Below are 12,013 nucleotides of genomic sequence, written 5' to 3'. Positions count from 1 at the left end.
GTGCACTGAAGGAGGGAAGACACTACCTTTGGAACTGCAGTAGGGCAGGACTTGTGGAGATTACATTACATCTACAGTATAGAACCTGTGCTCTAGGAATATCATGGACATAATTACATATGAAAGTGTTTTGAAAGGGGTGGTCATAAGCAAAGGATTAACCAAAATTCTCAGAGAGTATCTGAGAGATAACAATTAAGAGATCACAAATTAAGTTGCAGCAACTTTTTAATTTGTGGGATCATTATTAATATAAAAATAAATGTAGCTTCCTAGAAAATGTAAATTCTTAGAATACCTAACTTGTGAGAAATTAGCTCAGTATTTTACAGTTACTTTAATGTAGAGTAACTCAATTTTTAGGAGGTGTTGGGAAACCATCCTGTTACTTAGAGCTAGCAGCAGTGAAGTCTTTAAAGATATGAATTCTATGTTGTGTTTTTTTTAATGTAAAGATTAATTTCCAAATTTGTATATTTACTTTATACCTCTCAACCATCTGTAGTCACTTCAAATGTGTGAGGCCATTTCTACGTTTTTTTAATGGGTTTGTTGCTAGGTAAGTGATATAGTTGGTTGCCATTTTTAACAGCCACATGAGGTCATGTCTGTTTCCATGCCAACAGATCCTCTTGGGAGAGTATTTTCAGTAAAAGCCCGGAGGTGGTGACTCCTTTGCAGCTCCAGTGTTGCCAGCGCCTGGTCGAGCTTTGTAAACAGTGCCTGCTAGTGGTTTACAAATATGCAACTGACTCAAGAGGATCACTCTCAGGCATTGGTACCAATTGGGGTAATTCCAGGTACTGGTTTACATTTCCTAGACCCTGTGAGTTTTATATAAAGTAATGCCACAATGCAGTTTGAAATTGAAAGTCTCTTTTTGTCTATATGGTTAGAGAAAAAGCTAAAGACTAAAAATTCATACATGCTATTATCTATAAGATTCTTTTAATTTGAACAATCTTTACCTTTAAAGGACTGAACAAGGACAGCAATTACAAACCCGGAGGTGACAGAAATAACCCACATGGAGATTGTATTATTTAACTTATATACTTTTGCTTTCAAAAGCCAAGTAAGAGCATACAAAAGGGTAATAAATTTAATTTTTCCCCCAATAGGGATATTTCAACATTTGTCCTTATCCTAATATAGTTGAGAAGATGCCTTTAGTTTAATTTTTATTGTTCAGTATGCCTCTACTATTCCCTTCATCACCAAAAAGATCTATGGGAGGTGGATTTTAAGTTCCATTTAAAAACTGGATTTTTATAAATATTGTCCAGTTAAAATAGGTAGTTTTCCAAAAGTATGAAAATATTGTTTTTAAGCTGCAAAGATACACGAATAAACAGGAAGTACATTTTAGCACTTCTGAAGACAGTCGTAGTTCCATTTAGAATTAAAGACGAATATGTGACTTTTAGTATGTGTAAGTTGTAGTACTTTCAGAGACAATTTTCAGTCTCAGCATCTCTGTATTTCTATCTTTCATGTACTGAGCTTCCATATAAGCTCATTTACGTGGCTAAAAACATTTTTTAAAAACCACTGAGTTAGGGCTTCTGCCTTTGGTAATAGAGCAAGCACTGGGTATTTGGACAAATCCTCCCTCTGATGACAAGAAGAAAAGCTGGACAAAATACCAAAACATTTGCTTGAAGACATCAGAGAGTTAAAACCAGGTACTTGTTAGTGAGTACTAGTTAGTACTGAATAATGCTTTTGACAGACTCATGGGCCTAAGGGAAAAAAGTAGGAGTTCAGGGCCTGTCAAAGATTGGGGCCTTGATAAACACCATAGATTCCTTCAAGTGACAATGTCCCAGATGTTTTGCAAAGCAAAAGTTGACAGAATTACAGGGAAAAATAGACAAATCTACAACCATTGAGGGAGATTTTAATATATACTTCTCAAAAAATTAGAGACAAAGAACATTTTAACAATATGATTAACAAATTTAACTGTCATATAATAGTGAATTCAGTGACTTCAGAATACAATACACCAAGCATATCTGAATCTGTTATAAAAATCAACTATATAGTGGAATAATAAAACATAGTTCGAAAAATTGAAATCACACAGAGTATTATTTCTCATCACGTGCTATTAAAAATAACAAAATATCCAGAAAATCCATACTTTAGAAAGATAAAAAATATACTTTAAATAACCCATGAATCAAAGAAGAAATCATAATGAATGTAAGAAAATATTTTTAACTGAATGATAACAAAAATATTACAAATAAAAACACAGTATGTACATAAATCATTATTATAGGAATACTTATAGGCTTAAATGAACATATTAGGGAGGGGTAAGGCAAAAATTAAATGATCTAAGCAACCGTCCTGAATGATGACAGAATGATATTAAAGTAAACCCAAAGAATACAGAAAAAGGAAATAATAAAAATGAGAGCAGAAATTAATATAATGATGCAAACGGAATAAAGAAGATCAAAATGGCAAAAGTGGGTTTTTTAAAAGGCTAATAAAATTGATAAACAACTGGTGAGACTGATCAAAATGTAAAAGACAAAAATAGTTAACGTCAAGAATAGAAATAGAGATGTTACTGCAGATATTACAAATATTGAAAATTTTATAAGAAATATGAATAATTTCATGCTGATAAATTCGGTAATTTAGATTGTTAACAAATTCCTTGAAAAACACGTATTACCAAAAGTGAGAAGAAGATATACTCTTAATTATTGAAAAAATTGAATCAGTAATTAAAAACCCTTCCACAAAGATAAGTCCAGATTCATAGGTCTTTACTATCTAATTCTACCCACCCAGAGAAGAGAAAATTACTATCTAATTCTATCTAATTCTACCCACCCAGAGAAGAGAGAAGTACTATCTAATTCTATCTAATTAAACCCACCCAGAGAAGAGAGAAAAGGAAGGAATGTTCTCTAACTTGTTTTATGAGGCTACCATACCTTTGATACATGACCAGGACATTGACAGTCTAATCTCGCTCCTGTACATAGATGGAAAGATCTTACATAAAATATTAGCAAAACAAACCCAGAAACCTTAAATAGGATAATGTATCATGACTAACGTTTGTTTATTGCATCAGCTTAATTGTACAATAACATTAAAAAGTGATCAATGTAATTTTAGTAGAATAAAAAAATCATTTAAAAATATATGGATGGGCTTCCCTGGTGGCGCAGTGGTTGAGAGTCCGCCTGCCGATGCAGGGGACACGGGTTCGTGCCCCGGTCCGGGAAGATCCCACATGCCGTGGAGCGGCTGTGCCCGTGAGCCATGGCCGCTGAGCCTGTGTGTCCGGAGCCTGTGCTCCGCAACGGGAGAGGCCACAACAGTGAGAGGCCCGCGTACCTCAAAAAAAAAAAAAAAAAAAAAAGGATAAGTCACTTGTTAGAATTCAGTATATTACATTCATGCTTAAAAAATGCTTAGCAAGTTAGAAACCAAAGGGAAATTCCTTAATCTAATAAAGGATAAGTACAAAAACCCTACAATCATATACTTAATGGTGAAATGTTGAAGGCTTTCCTTCTGAGGTGAGAAACAAGACAAGATTGACTGTTATTACCGCTTCTGTTTACCATTGTGTTGGACCTAGCTCATTCAAGGAAGCATGCCAAAGAAGTAAAAGGCATTGGATTTGAGAGAAAGAACTAAAACTCATTACTAATGGATATGATTGTGTTCACAGAATCTAAGTAAATCTACAGATAAATTATTAAGTAAATTTAACAATTTTGATGAAATGAAAGTTGGGATAAAATCAATTGTATTTTTTCTATATTAATAACAAACAGCTAGAATATATGACATTTTAGATACAATATCATTTTTCAATAACATCAAAGAATAATTCTTAGGAATAAATGTAACAAAAATGTGTAAGTCTAAGGTGTTTCTCCTTGGGATGAGTTAGCTACAAGTTAGCTAGTTTTGTACTTTGAGAGTAAGCTACAATAAAAATAAAGCTGGAAACTTCACATTTTTTGGTGCTTTAGCACAAACTCTTTAGATACAGTCTATAGAACCACTTTCTAGAGATTCTTCCTGCTAAAAATATCAAATTGTATTATTTAACTTCATTGCAAAGAACATTTCAAAAATAATCTTTGATGTTCAGCTAGTGTGGGATCTCCCAAGAGATACTAATGGAGATATTAAGGCAAATAATCCATTGTGTTTCCCTGTAATGCTTTAAAATATCCCACAGCACTTGCTTTAGGGAAGCAAAATGTTTCTTCCAATGTGATTTTATATGCTTTTTCTAGTTCACACTGAATTTCTTTTCCTTTCTAAGTCTTTAAAAAAGTTTTATTTTCTGCTTCTATTAAAAAGTTTAGGTTTGCAGATATATAATATTTTTCTACTTTCTAGGTTTTTTATACTTTATATTTCTGAAAAAAATGAGTATAATCATTATATCCTTTAGTTTTAAAATTGGGATTCACACAGAAATGACAGTATAGTATAGCTGCTGGGAGCACTGGTTCTGGAGTGAGACCAAATGGATTTGAATCCTGGCTCTGCCACTTACTAGCTACGTGCCTGTGGGCAAGGCATTTAACTCCTGTGCACTCTGGTGTTTTCATCTTTAAAATGGAGCTGATAATAATACGTATCATAGAGAATCATTATAAATAACTAATATTTTTAAATCAATTATAATGGTCCTGGCACACAAAAACACTTTTAAAATACAAAATAGTGTTAAGGAAAATAGTATTAGTTAGCTCTAACTCTGGACTTTGTACTTTTATTTTTTCATCTGTGAAAATGGAGATCTTTAGCTCAGAAGGCTATGTGAATGTTATCGTAATGTCAGTAGTAACTACTGCTTGGAAATTCTTCAAAAGAAAGTCAGCAAAAGTTACTGTTTACTATAATAATTATCAATGAAATCAGAATGTATTTTCAGTAGAAGATAGAATAACTCTCAACTAATATGGAATAGTGGTTTTTGATCAAACACTTTAGTTTCTTTTGCACCTTTGCCCTAGATAGGAAGGGTAGCCTTTTCCTGGCAGAAGATATCAGATCAATCATCATGACTCCACTAGCTCTTGACATAATAATTAATCCATATAAATTACCTAAGTGGTATTAAGAAAATAATTTATATAATCTGTGATGTGAGAAATCAATTGTTTCGTTATTCATCACCCATTGTGCAATTTCGATTTAATTTATATTGTTGTATATTATTTAACTGCTCTATTAACTTAATGATTTGAGCAATTATTTATAGTTTGTGATATTAAGTAATAGATTAAGGGGATATTATCAGATAATTCATGATCAAATGATATTTATGAATATTATGGAGAATTCTGCCATTTTAATCTGAATGCTATATGCAGTTTGATCATAGTGAATTCATATTCTTCTACAAAATTCATATAACACAACTATAAATGTAATTTCCCATTGACACAGAGGTTAGTAGTTACCAACATTATTTCATATAGAATAGGTAGCTAATCCTTGGCCTTCAATTTCTTCACGTGTCTTTGGAAGTATGATACTGTGGCTGGAAGATGCTAAAGTCAAGTGAAGAAAATAAGTGATTTGATGCTCTACCTTTGTTTCTTTTTTCAAGACTAATTATAAATCTCCTTCTGTTGCTACTTCTGCTCTTGGAATTTTTTATAGATATCTTTGTCCTGACTTTCTAGCATGTCCTTCTCATCATTACCAGGATTTAACGCTTTTAATAGTGATGCTTATTTGCATTTGCTCATGTGGATTTCCTTGATCATTTCTCTCTCAACATATAGATTGGACTGGCCTAATGCTAATCAGAGGTTTTCCAGAGAAAACAGATTATACAGGCACACACTCCTACTTGTAATTACTGAATCCCAAAGCTCTGAAAACTCAAACGAATAAAAATAAAAGTAACCCATTTATTGGCACATCTGAATTGACACGAAGTTGTTAATAGTCTTTATCCAATTTATTGTGAATATTTCTCCATTTCACTACAGAAATATTAATGATTTGTTTACAGGATGCTGCCCCAAGACCCTGATGATGTTACATTATATATAAAATATATACTATAGTGTCCTAAAATCTGGAAAATTTATGTATTCTGAACTATATTTGGCTGAAACGGTTGCATGCAACCTGTAATTATGATTGTTTTTGGTTTTCTGTAATCACAAGCACCCAGTAGTCCAAGAATATAAAATTTACAATCTAGTTATGAATGTTAATCTTTAACTTTTTCTTTTAGATTACCTATAGTCATAACACATCAATTATATATTTATTAAATTATTATCAATGGTTTCAACATCCTTGAAACATTATTTTAATTGGTTAGCCAAATTCTCATGTCACATGTTTTTAAGAAATATTTGACTGGTTACACACATTATTTACAGAGGTGAATGATGAATTCCAAATTAACATGAGCCATATAAACAGTCTCCTATCATGTGAGTTCATGGCTGTTTATGGGATGTCTTGGGACACTAAGATCACATGTTACATCTATATTCAACTCTTTGGGTAAGGCTTTATGACCCTCTCCCTGCCTCCCCTCCTCAACTCAGGAGAGGGAATCTTTTTATGTGGGTTGCATTGTTATAGTATCATTTCTCATGTAAGATGTACAAATTATTAACCACATAATATTTTAGTGATAGACGTTAATATTAGTTTGTAAAGTCTAATTTTTTAACTATCATTTTTAGGTATTTACTACCAGGAAGTACACAATTCTTCATGAGAACACCAACCTACAACTTGAAATACAGTTCACCTGGAATGGCTCGCTCCAATGTTTTGTTTACATCCCGGTATGGCCATTTGTGAAACAGAGGGAAGATCGCCATGGGTTATGCATAATAGCGATTCATATTTTTCCCAACTTAACATTGCAAAGACAGTGACCATTAAGTGCTGTTTTATGTATATATGACATATATGTGTGTGAAACTATATACACACATGCACTCAAATAACATATATTTATTATAATATATGAAGGAAGAATTAGCAGGAAACTGGATATAAGATTTAACCTTTCTGGAAATGTAATAAACCATGTTAAAATTGTTTACACAAATATGTGAATGTCTAGAATTTGCTAGGTTTATAATTAATACCTTCCTACTAGAAATGTTATTTTTGCTGCAGAGTATATAAAACAGAATTGATCTTGAAGATCCCATTACAGTGTTAAATTATTTTCTAGGTAATATGTCTTTTGACTTGAAAAAGCATTAATAGTAAATTACCTTATTAATTCTCATATATAGTGGCTATTTAAAATGAAAACAAAAATTAGAAGCCTGGTGTTGCTTGATGATAGGATTAAGTATGAAACAGGTTTGTCATTACTATAGCACACTGTAAAGTACTATAAAAATCCCAACCAGATTCTCCAAGATTTTTATCCCTCAGTGTGGAAATTTAGCTACTTGTGAAAGTGATAATGTAAATTTTCAGTAAGGATCTAGTAAGGTCATACTATGATCTAAAATGGAAGACAATCCAGTGGGTTAAAAATAAACAAAACTTACTAGCTTGTATTTTTACTTTTTATTGGGAGTCACATAAAGGGAACAGAAAATGGTGGTAATGACAAAATTGTTCCGTATGATTTTGGTATCTCTTACCGCTGTTACCACTCACTTTTTTTGGGAAAGTATATCTCTGATGAGTACATATGGTCAAATACAATTTCTTCTGTTCAAAGAGCTGATATTTTAAACTTATTTCAGTGTTACAGAAGTGTCACACTTATTTTATAAGTCTCTCAATGCTGAGACCAAATTACATTGCAAAGACTAATACAGAGTTTCATATTGCACCATAGAAAATAATCTAAATTATTGCAAATAGGAGATTCTGATTACTAAATATTATTAGTTATCGATGTGCCCTTGAGAATTTAAAAAAAAAAATCAAAATAGAGTTTGAAGTTTTCTTCTTGTCCAAAGTTATTATGTGTAAGTTTCATAGCAGTTTACTTCCTTTTTTTTTGCTTACAGTTTCAAAAACAATGAGTGAGCTTTCAGTTTTCTATACAAATATAAATAGTACCATGGATATCCTTAGAGGTTGCAATATTCACCTTTTAGAATTTTATTTAAACTTCTCCCAGTATTTTTATTCTCTCACAGATGGTAATTATTTGCAACATTCATGAGTATTTTACCTCCTTTTACTATCCTGAAAACTATTTCCAGTAAATGGAGAAATGGTCCCAAAGCAGAAGGAGAATTGAGAGGGGCAAACTGGCCTGCTTTTTAATTCACAAGCTGGATAACTGGCAACCCAAAGTTGTAAGTTGATATATTGTGCTTTTGAAGCCATGTTCTGAGGCTGTATTAGGATAAAATAGGTTCTTCCCTAAATTATTGCTGGCTACTTGATTCTTTATGACTACCCATCCGTATTCCAGTGGATACTTTTCCTTGCTAATTGCATCCCAAAGAAGAGTTTGTTATTGTCTTTGTGGGAAAAGAGGATAAGGATGTCAGGATGAAGGAAATTGCAGTGTAGCTCTGAGTGTTTATGATGCCATTTTGTGAATTCTTAAATATGTTTAGAATTTTTTGGAATAAATAATGCAAAAATTGGGAGATTAACAAAATTATTATAAGAATGATCATCAAGTAGGCCTTTTCATGGAGCAGTTTTAGTCATTTTTCATTGAAATTTATGATTTTGTTCATGAATGGGACACAATTTCAAGTGTCTGATATATGATATCAACCCAGTTTGTTGGCCACTCAATTGCATTAGCTTGAATCACAACGGTGACTTAATTTGCTAGAGTGGGTACTTTGGAAGTTCTTTTCTTAGTTGTATAAAAGTGAAATTTTTATTTAAAACGAAAAAAGAATGTCTAACATGTCTCCCCCTGGGGAAAAATAAATACAAAAAAAGTAAATTTAAATGTATGAAACTACCCAGTTAGTTACTGATGAGCAAATTTCATTTTCATTCCTCTAGTTACCTAAGTCTGGCATTGTTTGAGTGCTAGAATTTTATTGCCCACATTTGCCTCTTTATACTGATCTAGTCTGATATGATGAAGTTGTGAATAAAAGCCATGTGCTCATTATTTATGTATACTACCTGGTATGCTGTGGACTACGGCTGTGTTAATGCTTATTCCCTAATGAGAAACTAAGAAAAGAAGATACAGTAATAAACCGTGGAAGTCTTTAGAGGCCGTAGAAATATTTTAGTGATATAAAATATTCCTTAGTTTTTATTATAAATTTTTTATTCATAGAGTTAAAACGTAGCAGTATAAGTGATAGTATGGGTCTGACTCTCTCTCTTCTAGGAGAGAAAATAACTTTATCTGAAAAACTCAGAAGCTATTCAATCTTACCAAGAGATTTTGATAGGGAATTTGGTTTACTTGTGATGAAAGCATATTTTCATTCTCTTATTAAAAAATACATCCCTGCTCATTCTGTGACTAATGCTTTCCAGAACTGTATATGTTTGGAATGATTGCAGAATTGTACAAGAAGTAACCTTTTAATGTTAAATTATCATCTATGAACATTGTATGAGATTGCAGATTAGTTTTCACTCTAATAATCCAGCATTGTAATAATTAACCATTTGCTTTATGTATTCTGTTGAAGGAACTATTTGTGATTCATATTATGATTATTAGCAACAAATTTTATTTCATGTTGCATGTGTAAAACTGAAATTATAACAGGATCAAATATGGAAATGCCAATGGTAACCTCTATCAGATGCAAAGATCTATACAAATTTTTTCATATATCTGAATTAGGTCTAAATACACAAAATTTTTCTACTAATTCCTCCCCCCAGAACTAAAATGAACCAAACTCAAGCAAAAAACCCCGATCTTCTTCTCATCTAATATTTACACACAGCTAGATGATAGTGGCTTCTAGACATCAAGAAAAAGATTTCATTCTAATTCTTTTTTTAATTTGGAAAGTATATGATTATAGAATTTTGTTACCTAACTCTAAATTTCACGTTTTAATATAAATTAATCCAAATGCTTTCTTCTTTAGCATGACAAAGTCATTCCATTTAAAACTTCTCTTTAAATCTAAACTTCCACATTATTTATTTTCAAAAGTACCAAAAAATTGATAGTTGCATAAACTCTATTATTTCTAGTTTTCTATAAAGCATTGCTTCATTCTTAAACGTATATTCTTGAAAATATAATACCAAATACCTTGAGAAGAGTGACAATAAATACTTTCCTTTTCTGTTCTGTAATGCTGTTTTACATTTTGAGTCTTAGTTTACTTGGTTCTAAGGGTTAAACAATAAAAAGTGTAAGTACAATTAGTTGTGCTCCTGTGACCTGATGGTTTTTGAAAATTTCTTTTCTCTTTAAATTGAGAAATTTAATAAAGCTTTCAAGAACTGAATTAGTTATCTAAATATTTTGCACTAATGCTACTTACCAATAAATTAAAATTTTGAAAGTATTTTGATGATCAAAATTTTACTCCTTACACTGTTTTTTCTTTCTTCTTCTTTTTTAAACTTAAGTTCCATTTGAAGTTTTGACCTTTGCATGGACAAATTCAAGAAAAGAGAAATCCTGCCTTTTAAACATTGGTTTATGGTGGTGTATTTTTGCTTCAGCAACAATAAAACTTATAAGATGTGTTATTGGATCAAGTTCAGTTTTTCTGCTGAGATTTTTAAGAACAAGGTTGAACTTTCAATGTCTAAAAAGCATTAATTGTCTGGATCCATATGAACCAAGATAATGACCACAAATAACAGTCTTGCGACCAAAAATTGTTAAATTAAGACTAATTGCACACTTTGAGATTCTTGCCCTTTTTTGGTGCTTTTTTGCCTTGTTATGGGTATTGAAGGAAAACTATTCAGGTGAAACATTCTGCATTAACTGGGCTGTATTACCTAAAAAGAGCTACATAAAGTTTTTATTTTATCCCCACCTGCTAATTTGAAAACTATTGGTAAAGTCATCATTCAGTACACTAATATTTTCTAAATTAGTAAGAAGTCTTACCTTACAAAAATAATCAGATAATGCTGATATTTCTCTTTCAAAGGCTAACAATGACAGTTCCTGGTCCTGAGCTGGTTGGTTCATACAATAACTAATGTACATGTTACTACATTGAATATTGATAGATTTGCTGAAGATTCTGGGTTTGAGGGTTAGCTTGAAAGCAATACATTTGCTACCATGAATCATGACTCAAATTATCCCCGTGTGTTTTACTACCTGTATATGAATGCAAATGTTGTTACAGAAAATATGCTTGAAATGTCAACACAATGTGCAATTAGTATTGCATTGTCATGCTTCAGCATGTGATATCTGTATGGTGAAGTTATTTCAATTACTCAGATATGTTACTATAATAAAAAATGTTTAATATAAGAAAGCTACATATGTCATCAAATGGTTATTTCTGTACTCCCCCTCCCCCCCACACACTGTTTTTAGTAGTAGAAGAGACTGGCTCTCAATTAAGCTTTCAGCGTGATGAAATATATTTTCACAGTAATTTTCTTCTGCTGTAGAGTCAGCAGTAGAACTGTGGGGATAACTTTACCTGCTATTGAAGTCAGGTTGAGTAAACAGAGTTGGTGTCAATTCCTCTCTTAGTTAGCTGGAAGGTAGACTGGTCTAAAATTTAGAAATGACATTTTTATATCTTTCTAGCATTATTATAACAATAGTATTACTAATCTGAATAGAAATGTGTCAGCATCTCAGCTATGACATTTTTTTCAGGAATTTATAATTTTATCACTATTAAAATATACTAAACCTCAATAAGTAGCATATCATAGTCTTATTGCCACTATTACCATTGTCTATAAGATGATTGTATATAAAGAAATTGAATATTTTTCCTTTAAAGAAAGGAAGCTCTTTGGATAAAAATCTATCATGATAGGAACTTTAATGCATGTATACCTCAGCAACAAGTGATATGGATATTGACTTTTTAAATGTATTTTTAAAGATTTGTTATTTTAT

General features: G+C 31.7%; 1 protein-coding gene across 3 annotated transcripts in view; it reads left to right on the top strand.

Annotated features, from left to right (window-relative positions):
• The window catches only part of TTLL7 (tubulin tyrosine ligase like 7), a 150,789-nt gene extending 139,399 nt beyond the window's left edge, over positions 1 to 11,390 (top strand). For 2 of the 3 annotated variants that reach the window (XM_024734648.1, XM_024734646.1), the window contains exons 20-21: positions 627 to 800; positions 6,714 to 11,390. In XM_024734648.1, coding sequence (XP_024590416.1) covers positions 627 to 800; positions 6,714 to 6,834 — 295 coding nt within the window. In that variant the 3' untranslated portion in view covers positions 6,835 to 11,390. The remainder of the gene's footprint in view (positions 1 to 626; positions 801 to 6,713) is intronic. The other variant, XM_024734647.1, reaches the window with a different exon arrangement.
• Positions 11,391 to 12,013: the final 623 nt, after the last annotated feature.

Source organism: Neophocaena asiaeorientalis, unplaced genomic scaffold (genome assembly GCF_003031525.2).
Source record: "Neophocaena asiaeorientalis asiaeorientalis breed wild unplaced genomic scaffold, Neophocaena_asiaeorientalis_V1.1 scaffold15, whole genome shotgun sequence".
Classification (NCBI taxonomy): domain Eukaryota; kingdom Metazoa; phylum Chordata; class Mammalia; order Artiodactyla; family Phocoenidae; genus Neophocaena; species Neophocaena asiaeorientalis.
This window is presented reverse-complemented; position numbering and strand designations above follow the sequence as displayed.